General features: G+C 39.9%; 1 protein-coding gene across 2 annotated transcripts in view; it reads right to left on the bottom strand.

Annotated features, from left to right (window-relative positions):
• Nucleotides 1-4,273: 4,273 nt before the first annotated feature.
• Nucleotides 4,274-27,532, bottom strand: part of ckap5 (cytoskeleton associated protein 5) — a 42,841-nt gene continuing 19,582 nt past the window's right edge. For both annotated transcript variants that reach the window (XM_085359523.1, XM_085359524.1), the window contains exons 19-44: nucleotides 26,876-27,059; nucleotides 26,591-26,736; nucleotides 26,151-26,325; nucleotides 25,070-25,183; nucleotides 24,722-24,850; nucleotides 24,344-24,538; nucleotides 24,134-24,260; nucleotides 23,587-23,672; nucleotides 23,252-23,362; nucleotides 22,709-22,831; nucleotides 20,440-20,589; nucleotides 20,167-20,370; nucleotides 19,952-20,087; nucleotides 18,952-19,145; nucleotides 18,684-18,856; nucleotides 12,901-13,074; nucleotides 12,672-12,792; nucleotides 12,117-12,296; nucleotides 11,834-12,021; nucleotides 8,839-8,914; nucleotides 8,563-8,751; nucleotides 8,037-8,174; nucleotides 7,618-7,701; nucleotides 7,343-7,502; nucleotides 7,135-7,253; nucleotides 4,274-6,452 (exon numbers count right to left, since the gene is read on the bottom strand). In XM_085359523.1, the coding sequence (XP_085215649.1) occupies nucleotides 6,192-6,452; nucleotides 7,135-7,253; nucleotides 7,343-7,502; nucleotides 7,618-7,701; nucleotides 8,037-8,174; nucleotides 8,563-8,751; nucleotides 8,839-8,914; nucleotides 11,834-12,021; nucleotides 12,117-12,296; nucleotides 12,672-12,792; nucleotides 12,901-13,074; nucleotides 18,684-18,856; nucleotides 18,952-19,145; nucleotides 19,952-20,087; nucleotides 20,167-20,370; nucleotides 20,440-20,589; nucleotides 22,709-22,831; nucleotides 23,252-23,362; nucleotides 23,587-23,672; nucleotides 24,134-24,260; nucleotides 24,344-24,538; nucleotides 24,722-24,850; nucleotides 25,070-25,183; nucleotides 26,151-26,325; nucleotides 26,591-26,736; nucleotides 26,876-27,059 (3,937 nt within the window). In that variant the 3' untranslated portion in view covers nucleotides 4,274-6,191. The remainder of the gene's footprint in view (nucleotides 6,453-7,134; nucleotides 7,254-7,342; nucleotides 7,503-7,617; nucleotides 7,702-8,036; nucleotides 8,175-8,562; nucleotides 8,752-8,838; nucleotides 8,915-11,833; nucleotides 12,022-12,116; nucleotides 12,297-12,671; nucleotides 12,793-12,900; nucleotides 13,075-18,683; nucleotides 18,857-18,951; nucleotides 19,146-19,951; nucleotides 20,088-20,166; nucleotides 20,371-20,439; nucleotides 20,590-22,708; nucleotides 22,832-23,251; nucleotides 23,363-23,586; nucleotides 23,673-24,133; nucleotides 24,261-24,343; nucleotides 24,539-24,721; nucleotides 24,851-25,069; nucleotides 25,184-26,150; nucleotides 26,326-26,590; nucleotides 26,737-26,875; nucleotides 27,060-27,532) is intronic.

The raw sequence follows: 27,532 nt of genomic DNA, 5'->3' as shown, positions 1-27,532 counted from the left end.
CAGTGTCAATTTGCTGCAGTAGACAAAGAGCCGGTGTGTGATCCGTCCCAGTGTGTTAGAGCAACGAAATTGTGGGTGTAATAAGTAAATAAGCCGAGTAAACTAATTGGCTGCTGTGGATAGCGACTGAAAAGTGTAAGAGTAATTATCCTTAGGCGTGATTGATCCACTTACTTTCATCTCAACAATTTCATCTCAACACCATAGATAGACTCCAGTCCCAGGATGACCCTGAACTGGATAACTGATTAATTTCAAATCACTTCACTTCAATTAGGATTTATTTGTATAGTACCAATTCACAACAGCAGTTTCCTCAAAGCACTTTATATGTTAAGGTAAAGACTCTACAATATTAGAGACAAAACCCCAAAAATTAGAGATACAAGCACAAAACTCAAACTATGAGAGAAGAAAAAAATGGCATATAATAGTAGAGCACTGCTTGATTGTTGGAATCACTATAAGATCAGCGGGTGTTTATGTGAGCACTACTTCAGTCATAGTCAGAATTTCAGTCGTGCCAGTGAAGTTGGAAACAGTACTCCCTGAGGACTGCAGTCTCATTCAGCAAGATAATGCAAGCTGACGCACAAGTTCCTTCAAAACTTTCATCATCTGGTCTCTAATGTCTCCACATCTCTATGAACCCAAGAATTATTCCTTGTACTTACTAAAAATGTTGTCAAATTTCTGAACTTGGCGGTAAAACACCATCAGTGTGGGTTTTGTTGAAAAAACATGGCAGTAAAAATAGCTTGCTGCTTCCTGCTCTGGTTATCAACCAGATCATCCCTTCTAAGACTTTCCCAGTAGGCCTCAGTGTGTTGCTTCCCTTTGTTCCATCTTGAAGTAGTGCCATTAATCTTTTGCAATAACACTTGAGAGCGTTTATTTTTCTATGCAAGCTACGATTGTATTTGTCTTTTCAAGTGCTTGAAGAAGACATTCACCACATCAAACAATATAGCGCCACTACAAATCAAACCTTCTTCACAATGCCATTCTTTTGATGTTAAATTTCAGCTGCTTGTAGTCTTTGGGAAGCCTTTGGTACATCTGATTAGGAGATTAGAAAAAACCCTGAAAATTGGTCTGAGAAATATAAGAAAAGCAGCTTTGTGAGGTGTTTACAGATTTCAATTGTGGTTGCTAAGAGAGGGCAGGGTGTGTGGTCGAGCTCCTCAAGTGCTACTTTACAGCCTCGCTCACATGTTTGGCAGGATTGGAGCTCTGATCTGCTCACATCAGTGTACCAACAAAGTCTTTTCCTTGGAGCCACATTTTAAATGTGAAATGAATCTGCTTTGAGCTGTGAATCTGCTATTAAAGGAACTCTGGAGGTTTGGATGGCTCAGATGATAACAGAGTTTCTGGATTACAATGCAACACCAAACGATTTTCCATAATTGTTTGAAAGCTCACAGCAGCAGAACTCTTCCCATGATCCAGCTGCACTCAGTCCTGCCCCACTGTGTGTAAAAAGTTACAAACAGCCCTTTTATTGTCCCAGCCAAAGAAAATCCTGTAACGTTGACTCAAAACAGATTCTTCCTCCATCATACAGAACTGTTGTTAAAAACTATAAAATGAATTGGAAGTTATGGATGAAATGAAATATTCAGTTACAGTGAACATTTGCATGTTCACTGTAACTGAATGTGTCAGTGGTTTCACGAATGGTCAAATGGTCCATCACAATGAATTTTGGGACGGCATTTTCTCCTCCCTTTTCATAAACGATGGTTCAGTGTATCCTATGCTAACGGAAGCAATAAAGGAAGCGTTGAAGTGCTTCCTTTTTGCCCTAAATATTTGGAGAACTGAACAACTCTTACCACCATGCAGATACAGTCGGGTCACATCTCTCAGTCAGGAATCTTCCGAAGCAAAATGAACTTTTGGAACGCTCCCAATGGGAGCAATCTTTGTGTTATTTTTACTGTCATATTACAAAAAATATAGTATATGATTTTGAACTAAATGGAACTTATTACGTGTTTAATGGTCACAGAACCTGTACAACTAATAACATCAATGTTGCCATCTGTTAGAGGAGTGCATACATTTTCTGATGCTGATAATATTACCACGCCTTACAGGGTTTTTTATTTTCAAGGTATCAATTTTTTGCAGTCACTTATGTAAAAATTACATTGTTTTACTTACAGTGTGGCATTACCGTAAAATTAATTAATTACAAGTAAAATGCTAGTAAATGCTAGTATAAAATAAGTATAAAACTGCTTATAGAATGGGTTTATGTGTTTTCTGTAAACAGCTGCCAGGTACCTGAATCAGAAATATAAACAAATCTTTATAAACAAAAAGTTTTAACTAATGCAAAACTTCTATTAAGCCTTACATTTTATTGCTATATTCCTGCTGTAGCTCACCAGCAGGAATACTGGAAACAAAGAAATTATGTTAACACCCCATACTGCAAACATAGCAGCTATTCTCTTAGTGATTAACTTAGTTTGAGGTAAAATATTTAATACAGTTTTCAGAAAAATGACTGTGAATAAATTGGATCACTTTGATTCAAAATACATAGGAGATCTTTTAAAATAGAAGAAACTATTGACCTGTTGTGATAAGACCAATCACTGTATAAAACATGGACGACCTAACAGCTCTCCCAAAATGAAGCAAAACCGTTTCTGTCGCGCCCAGGTGTCTGGCTGCAGTATAGGTCATAAACCCTGACTCCTCCATGTTAGTGAATGGGACTGGGGTCGCTAAAACAAGTTCTTTACAAATAATTTTTTTTGCAGATATGCTTTCTCCCATTATTAGTACTCATGCTGATTTGTGTTCAAGGGGTCTCCTTTCTCATAAGTTTGATTGTAATTACTACCATAATGCTGTAAAACCGGGGTGCAACCTCATCATAACAGCTTTGACTGGCAACTGCAGACCGCCGTCCACATTTGAAAATTTACGCAATAATTTGCGCACCTACATCACTATGTACGGCTCATTGTGGGTTCGCTTTTCATGGTGCCTTTAGGTGCACCTCGTAAATTCTGCAATTTATACTCCCAAAGACACAAGGTTGTTTAATTTCCCTTGGTTGGGATAAGAAAAATACTGTATATCTGTAATCACTTTGTTGTTGATGCCAGGTTTCATATAATTCAGTGCTAAAATCACACTCATACAAATAATACACACAAAATACAAACTGATAAACGGTTATATTTACACATTTCAAAGAATATAACAACCAAGTTGTTATCAACCGTCATCAGATATCAACCCTATGGTTGTTCAAGCTGTCTTTGTGTGGATCATTGATCATTTTCAAGTTTTATGGTTGCAAAATTTTGACATTACATCCTAGAAATCACAAGAACTCCCACATTCACTGCTAAATCAGCACATACTTCATAATTCATTTAAAAAAATGAATTCACTGGTTTCATGCAAACACTGCCATATTCTTCTTAAAAATGTTTTTGTGTACATCTGTGATCATTTTCACATGATATGGCTGCAGAAGTGTGAAATTATTACATACAGAAATCAAAGTGTCATCCCATTCCGTGTAGGCAGGAGGAAAAAAAAAAAAATTCCCAGCACTGCCACTGGATACTTTTGGGATTATTTTACATCGTGTTTCACATCTTATTGAGGGGCAAATTAAAAGGTCAAAGGTCTCTCTCTCTCTCTCTCACTTTCAGTGCTGCTAAATTTGAATTTAATTCCTCATTACACTCGTTTTGTCCTGCTGTGTGTCTGTGTCCAGATCCTGGAATGTCTCAATCTTTGTGTTGACTGTCAGGTCTACTTTATTTATAGCTTGTGTTTACATTTCAGGTCTCCAAAAAAAAAGAAGTGAAGTTCATCATTGTAAAATCAGTTATTTGGTGGTCACTATATATCATATAGTACTTTAACCATTTTCCCCTCCCAAAGGGAGGGCATTAATATTTTATAGACCAAATAACAATGAATTTTGGAAAAACCCAGAAGAACCATTGATGAGTCTTTTCACTCCTACAAATACAGAAGTTCTAAAACAACAAATTTTCTCCTTTAAGGGCAGAAAAAAAAAGAAAAAAAAAAATTCCACAACATATTATACAAGCATGGCTAAGGAATTACATACTTACTCAGCATCTGTTTTTGTATTTAATATTAACTACGGAACAGATGACTTAACAGCCTTAGTTATCTTCATTGGCCGAGGGCTGGAAATAAGAGATGTAATAAGCAGTTTAATTGATGTAAACTTTATTTACAGAATAACATAAAAATCACAGGCTCATGCCATGCTCCTACAGCCTACAAACACAGAGTGCTTCCTTCTGCTGAACAACAGTTTGGACAATGCACTTTACAGTGGCAACCACGTTCACCCTGCAGTCTGGCTTCATGGCTGCGGTTTGTTAAGTGAAGGTTAATGGAGAGTTTTACATACATTATTTACAGCTGAGTGTAAACCCACAGCACAGCGCAACACAACTGCACACATGTAAGAAAAATTCTCAGCGGTCACTTCCTTCCTTCAACAAAATAAGCCTTTTTTGTTTTTTTAAACTGCACCATTAATTGTACACCAGCTCCAACCCATTTCAGGGGGAAAACAGTAGCTTCTAGACTCTGAAGCAAGACTACAAAAACAGATGGAGTTACTAAAACAATGGATCTGATTCATTTAGTTTACAAAACCACTAATAAGTGGACTGGAGGAGTCTACTTTAGAGATCCAGACAAAAGGAGACCGTTATGAGATCAGCCCGTCCTTCAGTGCAAGCTGATGAGAGTTTGAAACATTTTCCCACTGTTTTCTGATGGGTCAACCATTGCATACACTAAAATGAGAAAATAACCTGCAGATTAATAGAGAACATCTAGTAGTTAAAACCCTATACCGAAGTGTGGACCAGCCAATGTTTTTGGTTACACTTTTGCTCTTCCTGTGATAACAAAGCTCAAGAAAAAGCTACAAAACAAACCAGATACTTTCTGAAAGCCCATCATCTGAGTATCTGGTTAAAGAAGATGCAGATAATCCATCAGAATCTGAATAAATGCAACTCAACTTACAATATTTTCAAGTCTGAAATTGACAAAAAAACAAAAAACAAACAAACTTTAGACACGTTAATTAAAGTAGGTGCTGGAGTTTTACAGTGTCACTTAGAGATGCCAACCATGGGCCAGAGGACAGAAAGCCTTTATTATTATTACTTTGACTTCATGCAGCTATACAGTTGAAATTTAGTTAATGACCGTTAATGTGAAACAATGGTTTTAAGTACATTAATTTTTTGAAGGTTATCCTTTCAGCTGAATATAACATTAATTCCTATTTATAATCAATATGACCTGGACTCATTACTGAAGCTAAACTCTTGAGCAGTGCAGCAGTAAATCAGCCTGTCCCAGCAAATTTCACTCTCCCAGTAATGACATCTCCTATTCAGAGGTGGAGAATGAAACCTGACAACTGGATTCACATCAGAATATAACATGTTACTAAGGCAGAAAAGGGGAAAAACTAAAGGCTTTTGCAAATAAAATTTAAGAGCATCTTCTCAGATTTCCTGCTGAGGTAAATTTAATTCAGTGTGTTGAACACATTCTTTAAAATCATACTGAACTGATGCAAAGCTGAAATCACAGAAACTATGTATGACCAATAGGGGGCACTCACCTCATGTCACGCACCTCATTTTGGGCGTCTACCTGAATATTGCTACTGTTGTGTCCTTGACATTTTCCCCTGCAGCCAACAGAAGTGTTGAACTGTTCAATATATACAAAACAAAAAAACGAGCAGACAAGTGGCTGAGGAAGCTTCAAAATACAGAGTGTACATAGAGGGCAAAGACAGAACAAAGTACATGATCCTAATTCTCTAACAACTACAACACCACCGGTGCCCCTCCTCTCATATTGCTGAAGGGCTTCAGCTTTTCACTCTGATGAACAATAACTCACATTCTGATAACAGTAGCTGAAAACACCTGTATGGTTTCTACAGGGTGCGTTTTATTTCTAACAACATACAGGCACAGTGGGTGGAGTCAGGTTCAAATCTGAGGCGGGGTCCTGTGTCCTTCCCTTTCCCTCCAGCAGAACATCAATATAAAGACAGCATGAGTTAAAAAGGTGGATGGTCCATTTCTTACTAGAGGACTCCACAAGGTTAATGGATGAGATGATGTGGTGCTCCTGCTTCACTGCCGCTTACTCTTTATCCTCTCTAGGCGTTTCTTCAGGTCATCCAGGTTGGCAGCTGGTGAAGCTGAGCGGGTGTTGGTGTGTGTCGGGGAGTGAACGTTGTGCTCCTGCATGTACAGCTCCCGCGACTCTTTCAGCTGTGACAGCTTGCTTTGCAGCATATCGGTGGATGATGCCACTGACGGCTTTGAGGACAGCAGGGAGGAGATGGTGGGTCGCTGCTGAGCCTCGTCCTCACTTCCCCCAACACTCTGTTGCTGGTGGAGGGAGACAGAGGGCGAAAAGACACGTTAGCTTAGGCTGCATACCACTACTAACAAACACTCATCCTGGAATTAGGGCTGTGCGATATGACCAAAATCTCATATTTAAGACATCTATCGTCCGATAACGATATAAATCACAAAAATGTGACATTTTCTGTAAATTCTGTGAATCTCGGGCAGCTCGACTTGCGTGAAGTGTTTCCTGCTGCACGTTGTATAGCTGGAGTCGAGTGTTTTAACCGATACATTTTTAGACAAGTTGTTACGGCCGCCGTTTTCTTTGTGAGTATTTATTACACGGCGTGCTGCGGGGAAAAGCCTGTTCTAACGTTTGAGTCTAAGGTTTATTTTTTACCACCTGGCGGCTCTTTTTTAATTCTCATCCGTAAACAGTCTGCATGCTCTTTCACGTGATTCAGTTTATTTTGAAAAGTCTCAACAGGATCTTGAGCTTTATTGTGAAAGGTTTATGTGGAAAATAAACAAGTGGACAAGCCATTGTTGTATCGTCGTTGCTAATGACAACGCATAAAAACAGGCGCTTGTCCGTCTGTACTTCTCTCGTATAAAAGAGAGGACTTTAAGAAATTAATATAGCCACTACACTACTTTGATAAGCAGCTGTAGCTCATCAGTGCATTGTGACTTTACTAAATGAATAATACCAACTGACCCTGGAAGTGTTTTCCAGGCCTTGTCTTTGTCTGAGAATCTTCAGTCTTTCATAGTAAACAGCTGGCTTCAGCTCCTCGTTGCTGCTCAGACTGGAGTCAACACCATGCTGAGGGATCACTGCAGAGAAGCATACACACAGATGTTACTACACATTCCTGATTGATAATAACCAAAGAGCACCATGACAACATGGGGTACAGCTGTACCTGCTGTGGTCTGGATTCGAGTTTTCCCCTCTCTCTCAGACTCAATCATGCGAAGGCCTCGCTCCACGTAACTCTGGAAGAACTGGGATGTGTTTTTGAGGAACGGTTCCAGGTCTGCATCTGAGTACTTCTGTTTGTACTCATATAACTCTGTCAAACCCTGAAAAGGAGAGTGTTCATGCTTCACTTTGTTGTCCAGGGTCAAAAGTATCATAAAACGTATTTCAAAATTAATTACACTGCTGCTTTGATTTTCAAACAGGAGCGATGCTGACCTCTTTAGTGTTCTCCTTGGAGCCGATCTTCTTGAAGATTTCAGACAGAATGTCACTGACCTTTGCCTTTGACATCCGATCGTCCTGCAAAAGAAACATCAGGATAGTGTAACTCAGTAGTAGTTGACAGTTCAATTATTTAACCCTCTGGACTCAATGGATTTGCTACATCATGCTTTTTCCTGAACACTGCCGTCACATTTAGTGCAGGAAGAAATGGTAAAAAACTGGATCGTCTAAGAAAAGCACCGGGGAGGAGAAGAGAGAAAAAACCCCGGAGGAATAAAACACATATTCACACAAGAAAAAGTAGAATTTTATTTAACTTGTAAATCAGCATTCTGCTCAACATAAACTCACAACTCTGATGGAACATTCTCCATTTATAGAATCATTGCCGAGTTTTATGCGTTACTTACTATACGCAGTCCCCCCTTCTCGTTGCTCCGGTCACTCTTGAGTCCCGCCAGGTTTCCAGAGTGTTTGACTACCCGCCTCAGATGGGCCTCCAACTCAGACTCGTTACGATTCTCAATCATCGACAGGTGGTCAAGGATCTGATCATCATTAATACAAAGCAATAGGAAAGAGTCATCAATAAATGAACATTTTAAATACTCATTTAAAAAGAGTCCAATTCAAAACTTTATCAAAAGCATTAAGCATGAATGAATGGTAAAATAATGTGACCTGGACCTATGTATGGGTTACTAAACAGGTATTGCAGTTTTCTTATATAACTTCTATAAGAGCTTTTCTTGTTTTAGTGTCCATTCAAAGCTCTTTAGACAACAAGTTGCACTGAACCATACATTTAGATGGCACTCTAAAGGGAGCATGCAAACTCCACAAATGGAACCCAAGCAAACCAAGGGATTCAAAACAGCAACTTTTATTTTTGCTGTGAAGCGCTAGTATTAACCACTCAGCTACTGTGTGTGTTACCTTTGCCCCGGTGAGCTTGCAGAGTGTGTGTAGCAGCGTCTTGAGGGTCCTGTGTGGGACATCGCTCTTGAGCTGCTTAAGTTTCTCTTTGGGAAAAACTTTCATGAAGTTGTGGACATCCAGCAGGATCCGGTCCAGGTTTATGTTGTTGATGGTCTCTGGGAGGAAGCGGATAACCCTCCACAAACACTGAATGTAAATAAACATGAGTTAGAAGTCCAGTTTAAAGCATTTTTAGTGGACAGCAGGTTTGGCACTAACATCAGGTTCCCTTACTTTCATGACCAGCTCTGAGACCATGGGGGAACCAGCTGTCGAGACCAGTGTGTCCTGAAGCAACACCAGCAGAGCACTGCCAAGGGACGGGAAGGAAAGAAGTAAAGTTTATTTGTCAAGTCAATTTCACAGAAAAACAGTCACAAAGCACCCGTACACAAAACAAGTTAAATAAACAGGAACATTAAGGACTATAACAGCCAGTAAACACAATATCAACTGGTAGTTTAAAAACAAACAAATAGTAATTCAATAAAAAAAAAAATAAAAAAAAATCTCAGGAGAAAGTGATGCTAGAATGTGTTAATAGTCCAGCACTAAAATAATCTAAATGAATGACATAAATGCGTTGAATAAGGAGACCAGTTGTAGCAATTTAAAAATGTTCCTTAAATGAAAGAAACAGGAACAAGACAAAAGGTTTTACATGTTGAAGTCCAAAGAAGCAAATATTAAATTAAGTCAAGACAGGTCGAGCCGAGATAATCGATTGCTATGAACTGGTGGTAGTGTCCACTTGGTAGGGCTGCTCGATTATGGCAAAAATGATAATCACGATCATTTTCACTGAAATTGAGATCTCGATTATTTGACAACATTTATTTAACAATAACAATGTATTGAAAAATGACTTTAAAGATTGTCAAAAAATAATATAAAATAGTGTGCAAATACTGATAACAGTGCAAATGTTTGCAATATAAAAAATAAATGAAAAATGTAAACATCTATGTTTAGTAAACTTCGCAGTGTTGCTCTGTGGTGCAGCTACGACACCGTAGCAAAGTTTACACACTGTGTCTACTTGATCCATGTCTGACTCTGCGGACCCATAATGTTTCCACACCACTGAAGTTTTTTTTTTTACCTCTTTTCAACCAACGGCAGTCACTCTCCTCTCCAAATAACTTCTGCTTAGCTTTCCGAGCTTCCCTCGGGTCCTCTTAATCATTTTGTTGTATTTATCCGCGACACCTTAAAGGCCGGTCCATGAAAATATTGTCGGGCATAAACTGGTCCGTGGCGCAAAAAAGGTTGGAGACCGCTGCTCTTAATTGTTGTGACACGTGTTCGAAATGCAGAGAGGTGCGCTCGATTTGCCACACGGAGCAGCGCAAGAGTAAAGCACAAGGGAGGGGCTAATAATCGGCTCAGTCATTTTTAATGATCGTTGAAAGCCCAGATCGTAATCGTGATTAAAATTCGATTCATTGAGCAGCCCTACCACTTGGGACAGCCAGGTATCCCAGAATGCATTTCAAATCACAAGCAGAGAAGCATCTGAACCAACACGTTGTTCGTGGATACTGAAGACTCCAGCCTGTCCAGAAATTATTACATCATCTGTTTTTAAAGAAATGTTTATTCAGCGATAATCTAAGCACCAGCTCTCTGTTAGAATTTTCTGAGTTTACTAAAATAAAAATGAAATCAGAACAACATCTGATTTGTGTGGTGTGTGCTTTTTTTAAATTTTTTTAATGTTGGCGTTTTGGTCATGTTACGTTTAACTGTCAAAGACTTGTTAGAAACTATGAAACACATCAGATTTCTGGATGCTAGCAGTAATTTCCGTAATAGTCTATTTCAGTATTGTGGTGTACAGTTACCACTATGTCGTTGGAAAGTCCACACGAGTCCAGATTTCTGAGGACACACTCACGTGGGCGTTATCTATGATACTCCTAAACTACAAGTTAACTTAAGTCAACCAAGTCAGACAATTCTGTTGTAATGAAAAACAAACACTCATCCCACCCGCAAGTTCAAAATCATCAAAGACCCCAGTCACCCATCACATGGACTCTTCACCCTCCTGCCCTCTGGGAGGCGCCACAGGAGCCTCCGGACTAAGACCACCAGGTACCGGAACAGCTTCTTCCCCACAGCTGTCAGACTCCTGAACTCTGCCTCCTGACATCTGACCCACGTTAAACTCATGGACTGAACATACACACACCCACAATGGACAACTGTACCCTCAAACACAATAATAACATGGACTGAACCACCACTCACAACCACTAGCACTTTATATAGCCTCTGTAGAAACTATCTACACCCTCACTTATCTTAACTGCACTACTGTATAGCTCTGTGTAAATAATCATTCTGTACATTCGATAATCTTTAATCCTACAACTGTTTACAACTTGCATAGTTCCCATTTCTGTATAGCTGTATATCCCAGATTCTGTAAAGTTATTTATTTCATATTCTGTATAGTTTTTCATATTTATATCCTGTTCATATCCGGTACATAGCTTGTACTCACTACAGCCTGTACATACTTATAGTTATAGAATATTCACAACATACTTCATACCGTGTACATTATAACATACCATAATAGACCCATTTCTGTAATATACTCACATATCTATATTATTGCTAATATATATTGTAATATATCTATATCACTAAAGCACTTCTGGATGGATGCAAACTGCATTTCGTTGCCCTGTACCTGTGCATGTGCAATGACAATAAAGTTGAATTCTATTCTATTCTAATTCTATTCTAAGTTAGCGCAGTGCCAGCTGTTTAATTCACAGCAGCTTCTGCAGTAACCATGGTAACCATGGACACTGAGCACGTGGATCGATGCAGTTCAGACTTTGGGTAATACCCCAAAATCTGTCTCTTTGAAACTAAAAAAGGCTCATTTATCAGCTGTGCAGCTGGTTTTCCAGCAGGGTCCTGCTGAAAAACTGCAAGATAAAGGGAAACATGTTGATGATGAATTATTTATGTAAATAAAATGGAAGACTGTGGCGCTTTCTGCTGATCGTAAACTGAAACACTGAATGTAACTGGCTCCCAACCAGGTTGTGTGTTCAGAATAGGTTATTATGGTGATTAAGCCGCCCACCTTAGTAACACAAAACTGACCTCTCTGGACTTAAAGCCGTAAAAGAAAGAATGAAATAATAATACAGATACACACACAGAAGTTAGCTGAAGTTATCGCAGTGAGGAGTTTCTTCTTACTGACCTGATCATGTTGGTCTGGTCAGACTTCTCCAGGACTCTGATTACAAGCAGGTTGACAGACCTGATGACCTGTGTTCCATCTTCTACATCCTCCACTCTGCTGTCCAGCATCAACGTTATCAGACCATGCATCAGGTCCTTCAACACACCCATAGATGCCTCTCTGGCCAGGGACTCCATAGAGAACAGCTAGTAGAAAGGAACAAGAGGAGGTCCATAAAGACATCAGCATCCTCCTCTCAAATCAAGCTAACAGATGTGATTACTGTGTAGGCACAACTCACAGACAGCATGTTTCCTATGATGCAGCTATACAACTTTATGATATCCTTCTTATCCACCCGATCGTCAGCCATGTGCGTGCTGTTGATGAGCCTCAGCTGCATGATGGTTGCAATAAGAAACTGATCAATGTGTCCCGACATCACTTCCGCTTTGTCCTCCTGTCGCAGTACCTCATCAATCTGCAGAGGAAAGTAAAATCCTTCAGATTTAGAGAGAAATGCTATTTGGGAACACTGAGCATGGGTTCAGGGATACCATTATACTTTTATTCACCAACATTTATGCATCAAGTTGTGACAGGAGTATCTTTGTAGTGCTTGTGTCAATAAACAAATAAATACATCCTGACTATCATGTGAAAATATCCATTCCTGAAAAGAAGGGGGGGAAAGAAAGACCTGTGCCATGTTTTCCTAGCAGTGCAAAGTCACCGTGTTTTTTAAAGAAACTCTTCTGCTTCATTAATGATTACTGCGAGTGGTGGTTGACAGTTTACTAAATATTTCATATCCAATCAGTTGAAAATGTGCTCTGTGCAAAATATGTTTGTTTACCTGTGCCAGCGCCTGGATGCTGGTGTTGATGTCACCACTCGCAACCTGAGAGATGACAAAGTTGATGGTGGAAGCCGTGCTGTTGTGCAGTTCATCAAAGTGTGGCGAGACAGAACGCATCCTTTGAACACAAAATTGCAAAGAAGCATTAAACCTCAACAAATGTTCACTTCTTTCTTGTTTGTGTTGCTTGTGTGTGCGCTTAATTATCAGGACTGAGGTTGTTTACTTGGGTTCAGGGATCATGATGGGCTCCAGCAGCTCATCCAGCTTGTGTTGGACAAGGTCCGGCAGCTCGCACACTCTACCCTGGTCCATCTCAATCATATCCAGGTCTAGCTGGAACTCCTTGGGGATGGATGGATGCAGGGACTCTGTGTGCTGTGCATTCTGACGGGCTTGGCTAGATAGATTGAGGGAGGGATTGGAAGACAGGTGGTGGGAAAAGAAGACAAGACACTAAATTTAGTTGAGCATAATAATCCATCAGTGCTGCTTAGCTCCAGTCCTCACACAACTTCAAGCTTTGAGAGATAATGTGGATATAAGTGAATATCCTCAGCCTAAAGAAGGGTTTATCCAATTTAATAAATGAGTTTGAAACTCTCAAATGTCACATTTCTATGAATCACTGCATTCCAACACAGGACTTGTATGTGTGAGAATTGTCTGATCAACCAAATTTCACTGGGACTGTCTGAACAGAAACAGAGCAGCACTGATTTTAAAGACATTGAGTTTGTATCCTTCAGCGAGATGGGGAAAAAGTCATGTGGACAACCAGATAAAAGGCTACTGTTCATTACATTGATAACAAATAACAGGTTGATGAAAGTGATTTATCCAGCTGGTAACGTATTTCAGCAGCATAGCCTCAGCTATTTGCATAAAGGACCTATGACATTGATTTTGTAAAAAGAAAAACTTTGTACTTTTATAACAAGACTGAAATTTTAAGGAACCTTTTGTTTTGGCCAGAATGAGGGAACGAATCCAGATACCTCAGAAAGGTGTAATGTCACTCTTGAGTTAGCACATTCCAGACAGAATGAGGAAAAACAGGATTTAGTAAGTTGGAGCCATTCAGGCATCACTAGCAATGCAGTATAGTGCTTTTGCTATAGATGGATAGAGCCTGATAAATACAAATACAGCAGTGGTAGTACAGATGAAACATTTACAGTTTTGCTTTTTACTGTTTATGTTCGGTTATCTTGGATTACTGACTCAGGGTATGTTGGTGTGCTCTGATTTTCCGAGTGGGAAATCTGAGTTAAGGGTGGAGTTCCACAAAAAAAACTCAAAAAACCAACAAAAAAAACAAACAAACAAAAAAACCCAAAGATTTCCAACTACGAACTCATTACGACTTATTTAGGAATGCACCAACGTGCAACTTTGGTGGGCAGACAGCATGCTATAAAATTAGAAAGTACCCAGCAACTTCTAAAACTCATGTCATGAACTTTGAAGTAACCCCATAATTTGGTGAAATCTATTTTCACAGCAGTCCAAAGACCCTGAAAATTTAGGTTAGGCTGCAATAACATATTGTTAAGTGCCGGTGCAACACGCCCATCACAATATTCTTTAAACATTGGCCCTTCTTTTAGTGAAAAATAAAGAACAGCACACACTGAAATTTTACCATAATCCACTGACAAAAGTGAAAAAGACAAACATGTCAGCAAAGCTCATTGGCTTAACCAGTGTACTACGGTGGGTGATGTACATCAGCAAGAAGGCTGCAAGAGTGATTCACACCTCTGGGTCAAAAATCAAAAATCCAGATCACCATATTACAGAGGAGGGGAAAAGATACATTTTCATGCTTCTGTTTGAAGAAACAGCAACCACAATATTTGGCAAAAATAACCCTCTAAAAGTAGAGAAATGAGAGAGAAAGAACAGAAATAACAAGTTTACATTGAACACACTGAACAAGAATACATTGAGACGAGTTCTTACAATGGCTACAGACAGAAAAGAGGGGAAGGAGGAGGAGTTGGTACTCACATCCTATACGTGCGATACATTATTCTGCTCCAGAAAGGAAGGCAGGCAGAAAAAAGGAGGAAATCACAGAGGAAGAAAGAGGAAGGGTTAAGAGAAAGGCAAGCAGTCGGCCAGTGAAAGGTGATTTTAGTTGAACTAAGTTGAAGACTAGACAAGTAACCTTATGAGAGGAACCCAACATGCAATGATTCAGAATATCAAGACAAGAAGGGGACAGACAAAGTTGTGAGTAAACATTCAAACTGATGTATGACTGCATTAGAGTCATCCCAACCAAAACACAATGGACCAAATGTTTAACATGCTCACAGGAAACATTTGGAATAGATTGCCTTGAAATGCCATGTTACAATTCATAATGCAAACTATTTACGGCAGATATTACAACAATCTAAATCCCTCTAAGATTTTTATTTATTCTTTTTTTTTTTTTTTTTCCCCTTTCCTCATAAAACACGATGATTAACTTGGCTACTGTAGAAACCATATTGAATGTTTTTTTAGCTTAACCTCCTAGGACCTGGCGTCCACATGTGGACATCACATTTTGGGTTATTTAGACCAAAATACTCAATTTTGCTCTACAAGGGCCTGATATCGTGTCACAAATTTAGAGGATCATCATTTAGCCTGGAGAAATAGTTTGCTGCTTTATAAGAAAGCCCTCCGCAAAGCCAGAACATCTTACTATTCATCACTGATTGAAGAAAATAAGAACAACCCCAGGTTTCTCTTCAGCACTGTAGCCAGGCTGACAAAAAGTCAGAGCTCTTTTGAGCCAACAATCCCTTTAACGTTAACTAGTAATGACTTCATGAACTTCTTCACAAATAAAATTTTTATCATTAGAGGAAAAATTACCAATAATCATCCCACAGATGTAATATTATCTACAGCTACTCTTAGTACCATTGATGTTAAGTTAGAAAGATCAATTGGAGAAAAAGAGTCTGAGTAACTTCAATAATTACTTCCTCCAAACCATCAACGTGTCTTTTAGACCCCATTCCTACAAAACTGCTCAAAGAAGTCCTGCCATTAATTAATTCTTCAATCTTAAATATGATCAACCTATCTCTAATAATCGGCTATGTACCACAGGCCTTCAAGCTGGCTGTAGTTAAACCTTTACTCAAAAAGCCATCTCTAGACCCAGCAGTCTTAGCTAATTATAGGCCAATCTCTAACCTTACTTTCATATCAAAAATCCTTGAAAGAGTAGTTGTCAAACAGCTAACAGATCATCTGCAGAGGAATGGCTTATTTGAAGAGTTTCAGTCAGGTTTCAGAGCTCATGACAGCACAGAAACAGCTTTAGTGAAGGTTACAAATGATCTTCTTATGGCCTCTGACAGTGGACTCATCTCTGTGCTTGTCCTGCTAGACCTTAGTGCAGCATTCAATACTGTCGACCATAATATCCTATTAGAGCGATTAGAACATGCTGTAGGTATTACAGGTACTGCACTGCAGTGGTTTGTATCATATCTATCTAATAGACTCCAATTTGTGCATGTAAATGGAGAGTCCTCTTCACACACTGAGGTTAATTATGGAGTTCCACAGGGTTCAGTGCTAGGACCAATTCTGTTTACATTATACATGCTTCCCTTAGGCAGCATCATTAGAAGACATAGCATACATTTTCACTGCTATGCAGATGACACCCAGCTCTATCTGTCCATGAAGCCAGATAACACACACCAATTAGTTAAACTGCAGGAATGTCTTAAAGACATAAAGACCTGGATGACTGCTAACTTTCTGCTTCTTAATTCAGATAAAACTGAGGTTATTGTACTCGGCCCTGAAAATCTTAGAAATATGGTATCTAACCAGATTCTTACTCTGGATGGCATTACCTTGGCCTCCAGTAACGCTGTGAGGAACCTTGGAGTCATTTTTGACCAGGACATGTCCTTCAACGCACATATTAAACAAATATGTAAGACTGCGTTCTTCCATTTGCGCAACATCTCTAAAATTAGAAACATCCTGTCTCAGAGTGACGCTGAAAAACTAGTTCATGCATTTATTACTTCCAGGCTGGACGACTGTAATTCATTATTATCAGGATGTCCAAAAAACTCACTGAAAAGCTTTCAACTAATCCAAAATGCTGCAGCAAGAGTACTGACAGGGACTAGAAAGAGAGAGCATATTTCTCCTGTATTGGCTTCCCTTCATTGGCTTCCTGTTAAGTCCAGAATTGAATTCAAAATCCTGCTCCTCACATACAAGGTCTTAAATAATCAGGCCCCATCTTATCTTAATGACCTTGTAGTACCATATCACCCTATTAGAGCACTTCGCTCTTGCTCTGCAGGCCTACTTGTTGTTCCTAGAGTATTTAAAAGTAGAATGGGAGGGAGAGCTTTCAGTTTTCAGGCCCCTCTTCTGTGGAACCAGCTTCCAGTTTGGATTCGGGAGACAGACACTATCTCTACTTTTAATATTAGGCTTAAAACTTTCCTTTTTGCTAAAGCATATAGTTAGGGCTGGACCAGGTGACCCTGAATCCTCCCTTAGTTATGCTGCAATAGACGTAGGCTACCGGGGGATTCCCATGATGCATTAAGTTTTTCCTTTCCAGTCACCTTTCTCACTCACTATGTGTTAATAGACCTCTCTGCACTGAATCATATCTGTTATTAACCTCTGTCTCTCTTCCACAGCATGTCTTTTATCCTGTCTTCCTTCTCTCACCCCAACCGGTCGCAGCAGATGGCCGCTCCTCCCTGAGCCTGGTTCTGCCGGAGGTTTCTTCCTGTTAAAAGGGAGTTTTTCCTTCCCACTGTCGCCAAAGTGCTTGCTCATAGGGGGTCATATGATTGTTGGGTTTTTCTCTGTATCTATGAAGCGCCTTGAGGCGACTTATGTTGTGATTTGGCGCTATATAAATAAAATTGAATTGAATATCCACTTACGAGGACATTATACTGCTACTGTTCTATCGAAATTTTAAACAAATATCCTCATATGTGGCTCTCATTTTTCTTAGAAACAAAAATCAGGTAAAAAAAATAAAATAAAAAAATTAAATCTGGTAATTCTTTGTTTTTACATTCATCGGGCCCCAATATGCCCAAATATCAAAGACAAATTAAAAATGCATGCCGTGGAAGAGTTCGGGTCTTAGGAGGTTAATGTTATACTGGTCATACTGGTCTTCCATTTAGTTTACTGTGAAGCTGAAGCTGCTCCCTTGTGCACTGGTCCACAAAACTACATGCTACAATAATTCACTGTGCATAATGAAAGGGTCAATGTTGAGCCAGTAACTCTCAAACTATGACAGCTTTATCAAACCGATTCAATTTTACTTATAACGCACCGAATCACAACAACAGTTACCTAATGGCACTTTAGTGGCACAGAAAATAAAATGCTGCCAGCAAAGAGGTGTAGTGGCAGCATTGTCACCTACTAGCAAGATGGTTCCTGGTTTGAATCTGCCAGCTGACTGCATCCTGTTTTTGTCTGCATGTTCTCCCTGTGCCTACGTAGGTTCTCTCCAGGTACTCCAGTCCAGTCTTTCCCCACTATGACTCTAAGATGTATAGTAGTTTCAAACTGCTCTCCTGGATTACTAATATTTTTTCTGGGGCAAATTAACTGTATCAGCTGACATGAAGCTTACTTTTACACTGAAGAGTCAGTAAAGTTTTAGCATCGAGTTGTTAATGTGTTGGGATTCGTGCAGGCACAACCAAGAAACCGTCAACCTCATTACAACAAGGGTCATTTTTACAAGACCAGTGCCTTAAGTGATTTGTATCATGCTTTAAACTATATGTGAAAACTTCTAGTATTTCTGCCCTACTGTAACCAGTCGCTAAACTTGAAGAATAGCCGTTTCAAAGGCCTGCTGTGCACTGTCACCAAGCAGTAATCACACAATGATTTTTCCCCCTCATCAATATTCTTATCTCTTGGTGAGGGTCCTTTTTATTTTTTTATTTAGTTGAGACAACCTCATAATCAGAGGGGACATACTTAAGCTTATTAGGGTCTTCCTGTGCAGGCTTGCGGAGGAAGGTGGCATTGGAGTTTGTTGGGTGCTCCTTCTGAGACCGATCTGTTGCAGTCTGTTTGGCCACAGCTGTGGGTGCTTTCTTTGCTGATCGCTTTATTCTCTCTTCTAGCATACTCATGTCCTTCTCCGACAACTGGAGGCACAGGGATAGAAGCATGTCAAAGAGTGCAGAGTACAATTTCATGTGAAGTCTTACCAAAACATGACCAGGACCAGTGCTCATCTTACATTTCCTATAAGTTTGTAGACCTGATCCCCGCAGACGTTGTAGACAGCCACCACAGTGTTGAGGGCAGCATTGCGTACAGATGTGTCTCTGTCACCAATGTGCACAGCAATTTCTTTCAGAGACTTAGCTGGAGTAGGCTGGCATACATTCATCCCATAGCCCTCTATCAAACAACCTAACTCCTCCAGACATTCTGAGAAAAACAAAAACACAACACAATTACAATGTGTTACAGTATTTCCCCTGCATTTCTCTACATACAGCTTCACATAAATGTGAAGGCCATACAGTCGATAAATTGTCTATTTCTCTCTCTCTCTCCTTCCTGCAATCACCCACTTAAATGTCTTCTGTGGTTTCCCTAAGCCATTTGGTGTTTCAGTTGTCCATTCTCACTTGAATTCCCCCCCGGTTCCAGTCTAATGGCCTCCTCAGTACCTTATAGTACCTTATTAACCTAACAGCAATTTTGCACTTGGACTGCAGACTTGTGTTTCATAGAAGCAGAATGGGAGGCAAAATCTTCAGCTATTTACTAAGGAACCAGTTCCTAGTTTGGATTTAAGAGACATACATGCTCTACTTTTAAGATTAGGCCTAAAACTTTTCTTTCTGATAAAGCTTATATGCTTATGTTACAATAGGCTTAGGCTTCCCATAATGCACTGAGCATTTCTTTTTCCTCCCTGTAGGTTTATACACCACTACTACATTTAATTAGTAAACTCTGGCCCTTTCTCCCATAGTGAGTCTTCGGTCCAGTTTCTGTTTGCCCTCGTCTTTCTCCTAACACCCAACCTATCGCTACAGATGTCTTCCTGAATTGCTGGAGCTGACAGAGCTTGAAAAGAACATTTTCCTTCCCCAAATCAAAATCCTGCCACACAGCTTTCATTTCTAATGCAATTTTTGTTTTATAGCTATAAAAAAAAAATTGGCACAAACAGAAGAGGACTGATAGTCATGTGGTGCAGCAAAGACTAACCAAAGAAAACCTACCAGCTCTCTGTTTGGAGTTTTTGGATTTGGTTCCATCCATGAGGAAAGGGAAGACCTTGGATGCTGGATAAACCTTGCATAGCATGGCCAGGATAGCCCGAACATCTTTGCGAACCACATCTTTTGATTCTCCAACCTAAATATGAGGGAAGATGCTCAGCGGATGGAGTGAGGAAGAAAATAAATGAAGAGGTCCCATTCGGATATGTACTCACCTTAAGTATGAGGTAGGGGACGAAGGAGTTGGCTTCATACTCCGTCAGGTGGTAGTTCTCTCTATTCAGCATGGCAAACAGCAATTTTAGATACTCAAGCACCTTCATCAGGACTGTGGTGTTGGTATCAAAAAACCGCAGGGTGAACCACTTCAGAATCAGGTCCAGACAGCTGATGGTGGCTTCACTCTCACTCTCCAACCTCTGTTAAACAGACTTCATTAGTGAAACGCAAACAAAACGCACTGCAGTAGGAAGAGGACCAGCCAATACCTCAATCATGACTCCAATGGCCTTGACATGTCTTTGGAAGTCGAAGTGAAACAGCTCATCTTGCAGCCACTTTGCAAAACAGGTGGACATTTGAGTTTTCAACTGCTCCACATATTCATCTCGAGGGGTGATGAAGTTCCACTTCAGAATCTACAACAAAAAAGTTTTTTTATTTAAGCAGACATGTCATATTTCACCAAAAAATAAAATAAAATACATTTTGCACATCTAATTTTATCACAATGCAACACTATGAAAATGCCTTTAAATGGTTTAACTGGTATTCAACAGTCCTACAGAGGCTACATGTATTCTACCATTTCATTCATTTTGCATCATGATGATGAGAATGATTACAATCTCCCTTTCTCTGACATACATTAAACTGGAGGTGTTGTGTTCACACAAAAAAAAAAAAAAAGAGTAACAATTTCTTAACTACAAGTGTGTAGTTTACACAGCATCTTAATTATAGTATCTCGTAATTAAGATACTGTAATTGGAGCTGATGCTGCTTTTTTTCAGTACAATACGTTACAACAGCTCTTTATTATTCCATTTAAGAGCTATATACGTGTGCAGCAAATGGGTTTCTGTATTATAAGTGAACCACAATCTGTAGCATTTAAAGTGGTACTGGTGGTAATTAATAGGGAACATAGAACAAAAAGGTGCAAATGATTTTGGACATACATGAAAAATAGAGCTGCAATGAGTCAAGTATTTTGAAGCATCTGATTATAAAAACTTCGAACAAACCGCGGCTCTGCAGCGTGCTGCTGTCACGATGGAAATGGGAACTCAAGTGTTTCACCCACATTTGCAACTAAAAACGGGGCTGTAATACAAACTTATTTAGGAGCATTGTGTAAATAAAAGGTGTGACATTAAGGCCACACAGGCCCCAGTTTTAAACAGAAACCCTGATAAGACAACAGCAGCAGTGATGATGACGCTGGCGTAGTTTAACATGGAGCCAGAGTCTGTTTACACACCGCGAAGAGCAAAGAGGCCGAGCAGTTACAGACAGACTGAGCTCAGGTAGAATGAAAAAAACAAAACCAAAACGTGTTTGTAGTATCCAACACAGCGGCGCTGTTCCTGTAACCACCTTGTATAACTACTGGGTAGGTGTGTACCAGTAAAACTGGGCCAGTAAAACTGAGCCACTGACCTGAGGGTTATTATACCGAACAGTGAATTATTGTTAATATTAATCAATTAATAGCTACACCTTCATAACATCTTGTTTTCAGCAGCACAGAAACTTCAGAAGGCTGTTATTATTGCTTCTCACCACATTCTCCTTTAAAGGCTTACAGACAAACTCAGTTATTCATAAATAAAGGTGGTTTTTTGGAAAAATGAAACAAATGGGGGGGGGGGAGGGGGGGGAGAGAGAAACAGTCTAAAATGGAAACCAATGAGCAGTTGAATTTGAAAGACATTTTTCTCTCTAATATTCATTATTGCCCATTAATAAGACAAAAGTATTTCTATATATTTTTAGAGCTGCTTTTAATTCTCAAGTCTTCTTCTCTCCTGTACTTTCTCCTCAAAGTAATAAAAGTTTGGGTACAAACCTGATCTTATGCTGCATAGAGATTTCTTATCTGCGATGGTTTTCTTCCATTTCTCCAATTTGGTTAAATTGGAGCGTCTAAAAATTAGCTATACATGAGGATATGAGTATGTGCTTGCCTGTCTTTGTATGGACCCTGCAATGGACTGGTGACCTGCCCAGAGTGCCCTTGCCCTATGACGGCTCCTCTGGAAGTTTCATTTGTGCCAAAATTATATTCACGTGTACATCATCTATAGAGACAACACACTGGTCTTTGTCTATTAAACTTTGACGTCAGCTGTACAACCAGCATATTTTGATCACCAGATTGTGTATGTTTCATTTCAAAGTCAAAGCCTTTGTCTGTGCCAATAAAACTTGTGTTCTTTTATAGGACTTCTATTCTTTTGATGTGTTGTTGAGTATGTTAGCTTCCTGTCACTTCATGTTAGGTTGGTTCTCTGTTTCATTGTGGTGTTTAGCGCACTGCACACAGAACAATATCTAATGTTTTCAATTTAAATTTCAGCTTATAAATAAATAAATAAATAAATAAATAAATAAATAATTAATAACCTTAGTTCTTAAATTTCATGTTTTTAGACTTCACGAGTCTAAAACAAAGTCCAGCAGCCCAAAGGACACACCTACAATTAGAAAGTCCACAAAGACATGCCCTATTGCTGTTTTTCCATCTACTGGTACCTTCAATTGCTTCTCCTCTTTGATCCTCTGTTCCTTCGCATTGGCGATGAGGATGAAGAGTGGCCCAGACTTATCTTCATCATCCTTCAGACCTTTAGACACAGGCTTCTTACCAGCAGCACCCTGAGGGAAGCAACAGCAAATTCATAGTGAGAACAGCTGAATTAAACATTGTTCTGCCTGTGGATGTGTGAGCATAGTAATGTTTTCTAATGTCAAATGAAGAGAGGAAGAGCTTGTAAGTAACACACTGCAGAAAGAAGAAATATAGGAGGTGTTATGCAAGGCAGGTTGCAACGCTGAAGTCTGACACACACATTCATGCAGTTAAGTGAAACCTGAATCCTGTGTGAACTATCAATTTTGTTTTTGCAACCAAGTTAGTGCATTTTTGACACAACCACGGCGAGAGAGAGAGAGGCTGAAAAGAGTTAAAAAGAGCCCAGTGAGAAACTCTGCTCCTGATGTACTGGGAGAGAGCAGGGACAGTTCAAATGAAGTTCTGAGCCGACTTTCATCACTAAACACCACTTGAACATCTACCTGTTGATTGCCACCAGCAGCCTTCCCTTTGCTGGAAGGCTTTTTACTACCATTATTGTCCTTGTCCTTGGAAGAAGGGGGAGGGATGGGTTCCTCAGGTGGGGAGGGAGGCTGGGTGAGTAGAAAAACCATATTGTGTTTACAACTTCTTAGTCCTGAATTAACTGATAAGAAAATAGTGTAAAAGAAAAAAAAAAAAAAAAACCCAGTCGCAAATGTGCATGGCATGGCAAACCATACTGTACTGACTTAATTTATAAAGCACCTTGTATCTGCTGAGTGCAGTACACAAAATGAATAATGTTCACTCACACACACGTGAGAAGCATAAATACCTTCTTAGCAGCCATTCCACCTCGGACTTTCTTAACTTCTGGTTTACTATCAGCGACGTCTTCACTTGGTAGTTGAGACCTGGAGGCTGCAGAGGACAGATTCAAATTAATAGAATGGTCTGGCCATTTTAGCTCATACCTGCAAGCCTAACAGGAAATGACAAACTTCTCTCCAATGAAATCCTGAGTTCTATTGTTAGACCAGTTGAAGAGGGTTCATTGTGAAGGAGAGGAGATCAAAAAAAAGGCATCACTCTTAAACATGAACAAGTACACTTAAAACAAAACAGGGGATTTAAAAGCTAAAAAGGGTTCCATCATTATTTAGTTACACATGAGAAAAAGTCCAATACAGTCTTAACAACAGCAACCTTCAACCGCCAAGCTTCACCTTTATCATCAGGATAAAGACTGGCTGTATTGGTGGAATTTACTTTTTTTTAACCATTCCTGTAATATTAAATGCAATCCATTGTTTAGATAAATTTGAGTACCACCGAAATGTTCTGAACACGTACTCGGGACTATGCTAAAATATTAAAAATACCTGAAGCAGCTCTATTTGGCTCTGCATATCCTTTCCCTCCCCCCGTTTTGGCTGGCGCCGCAGGTTTAGCTGGCATCACTGCTCTGGCCTTTTCCAACATGGATACCACCTGATCCTTAGAGGCAGGCTGAGGGGAGATGAGAGTAAGATGACATTAATCCCTACTCACTATTTGTGGTCAAGAAGCAAAAATATCCCGTAGGTTCGTACTTTGAGTTTGCCTGTCGCTTTGGTCATCTTGTCGTAGCCAAGATGCATCATAAAGGTAGGAAGGGCATCCTGAGCCTTTTTGCGCACATCTCCATTTCTGTCCTCCAGACAGGTGTAAAGCTGAGGAATGCACAGCATCAGATCCCCTGGAACAGTCCTCTGTGTGGGCAACTTCTCTGCTAACCAGCCGAGCACCTGGGGAATGCAGAGAGGTTTCCAGCAAAACATGAGTCTCTTTCTTACATCCCGTTGTGCTGCAATTCATGCAATAAGGAACACCAACAACTAAAATTTCAAATCCATCTCTAGAAAACAGAACAGTCAAAGTTATGTTCTGTGAGACCACACAGCAAAAAGAATAGGTGTGTGTGTGTGTACCTCTTGTCGCAGAAAGGGATTCTCTCTCTTCAGTTCCTCAGAAAGATCTTCTCCCTCCAGCCAGTCCTTCATCCCAGTCTGCTCCACCCAGGCCTGAAGTGTGGTCATGGCAGTCGCCCTCACATTTGGCTGCAGAAATAATTGCCAGCACAATTCAATCTAGGTCTATATATCTTACTATTGTTTTCATTAACATGTTTCCTTCATGGCACTTTCATATTTTTATGAAATTTTCATGTAAAAATCTCAAAAGCAGGAAAGCTCTGGAATGGAGGGTTTTTTAAAAAAAAAAAAGAAAAAAGTTTGCAACAAGATGATCATGAATACTATCATCGGTGGGCTGAGTACCTTGCTGTCTCCTAGAACGGTTATTATGGGAATTCCCAGAGCTTTGACGTGCTGCTTAAGTCCAGGTCCCAAGGCTGTAGCCAGTTGCTGCAGAATAGAAAGAGTCTGCTGCACCTGAAAAACACAAAGTAAAACCCTTATTAACATTTACTGCCTATTTAGTTTAAGTATTACTACATAGTTACCTCACATAATATCGCTCCACACTAAACTGTTACAGTTTTTAATTTTTGAGACAGACACAAACACATTAGATTTCATCTAAGGAAATCAACTGGACTTCTTTAAGTTTCACAGAGACATTTCACCTGTCATCCAAGAGGCTCCTTCAGTTCAAAATCCAAATGGAGTTCCAGGTATTTAAATCCTAGTGGTGTTAATGTGCCTCATCACGTCATGAATAAAGGCATGGATCATTATCACCAGATGTTTCGGATCAAACCACTAAGAGCTTGCCTCACCCCATCATCTCACCTATTGGGGTCACCTTACAGATGTGAGTGGCGGTTGAGGCGCCATGGAAGGGATCTCAAATCTGCATTGTAGGTGGCTAATAGTCAGTGTTGTAAGCTACCCCCTCTGTTCAACGACAGTTGACACAGATGGCCTTTATTACCTGTCTTCCAAACCATCTGCCTTTTCATTTCAAAATGTGAACATTAGCATCCTAAAAGTGCCCCTTGGCCGCTCCTTGTTGTCACAGCTGGGAAGGGGTTAAAGGATCTTAACATTCAGCCTTCTGTGAGTAAAAACGATCCAATTAAGTACTCCAATTCTTAATCAAAGATGAATCGAAATATACGTTTGACCAATATGTTAGAAGGAGAAATCTGAGTAGTAAAAATGATTGAATGTTTTTTTTCACCAGACCATCGATATGCATGATTTTAAATGAAGGCAGGAGCACTAATGCTTGAACACAAAGCGATAATTTTTATCTCCATACTTTCCTCACCAAAGATAAGAACCAAATAGGTTAAGTAGATAAATACAGTACAGGTGATTTCCCCCCCCTCTCCCCTCTCAAATCACGCACGCACACGAGATCTGTAGGTCAGGTGAAGAGCACCATCTTACGCACCAGGATCTTGTTGGAGTCACTGAGACGTCCCTTCAGGGCCAGAGGCAGCTCTCCAATGTTGGCCATGATGAACTTGGCCTCTGAAATGATGGCTGCAACCTCATCCAGACCTTCCTTTCTGATCTTCCAGTTCTTATCTCCAATTTTAGACACAAGGTCAGTCGTGATCTTGTCACTTAGAGACAGAAGGAAAAAGAGCTACATTAAAGAAAGAAGGGGGATAGCAAACATGACATATTACAGATTTAAGGCCCAACATCCTACTGATGGCTTAATTAGCCAGATAAATGTCTAAACAGCAACAGTCTAGAAGCTCTTAAGATGGGTAACAACCCTGTGTGGACCTAAGAATTTGAAAATGTCGCCATCGGAGAAGCCATGCTCCAGCTGCCGCACATGGATGCATGGTTAAATAAATTTCAAGGAAACAATCAGGTTACCTGACATCTGTTCGGGGCAGCAGGTCCATGATATTTTGTCCTCCACCTCCAGCATCTTCATCCTGCTCCTCAACTTCAGCACCCTCCTCCTCTGCCGCCACTTTTTTGGTGAACCTGATAGGGGGTGGTGGAGATTGACCTTGCATCTAAAACAGGAGACAGGATAAAGAGACACTAGTTGTGATTATTTTTCCCGTTGTTATTATACTACTACAATAATTAAACCGGTCACACTTGCTAAACTGAGCACATAGTTAAATTTAGAGAAATCTCTGGAAGTGCTACCTTCTCGAACTCTGCATCTATCTGTGCAAGGAGAGCCGGCTTCTCATCTTCAAAGAACATGCGTAGTGGAGCTCCCATGTAGAGGTACATGACTCCCAGCAAAGTGATGGCTGCTGTCCTAACAGCGGGGTTGGTTGCTCCCAGAGCTGTCTTCACATTGTTGATGAAACCCTTCACATTGATACTGGAGAGTAGGGAGGTCAAATGTTAACAGAGGTCTTTAGGACAACTTCCAGGGTGAAAATGGCATAGATACATGAGGCCAGGAAAACAACTGATGTCATGGTGCCCATCTCAATCTTCTATATGCGATCTAGTTGCAATATGAAAAAGCAAGAACTGCAATCAGGCATTTATAATAACTGGCAAGGAGTCTTTGCTGTAGAAAAACTTTGGCCCACTCTGTTTTTGTAGAATTGTTTTTCTTTTTATTCATTTACTGGTGTTATTGTTGCCTAACAGGAATAGGTGGGATTTCTCCAGGTATTCCCCCTCCTAACACCACCAAAGACATGCAGTTAGTACGGTTAGGTTAGTTCGTGATTTTAAAATTGTCTATAGATGTGAATATAAGTGTGAATGGTGAATGGACCTCCCCAGGATTTACCCTGCCTCTCGTCCTGTGGCAGTTGGGAACAAAAACATAACCTCCCTGGC

The sequence above is a fragment of the Diplotaxodon limnothrissa genome, linkage group LG7, assembly GCF_057381915.1.
Source record: "Diplotaxodon limnothrissa isolate DT_005_m linkage group LG7, D_limnothrissa_male_GT1.1, whole genome shotgun sequence".
NCBI classification, from domain to species: Eukaryota; Metazoa; Chordata; class Actinopteri; order Cichliformes; family Cichlidae; genus Diplotaxodon; species Diplotaxodon limnothrissa.
The sequence above is the reverse complement of the archived record's forward strand: the minus strand, read 5'-3'. Positions and strand labels throughout refer to the sequence as shown.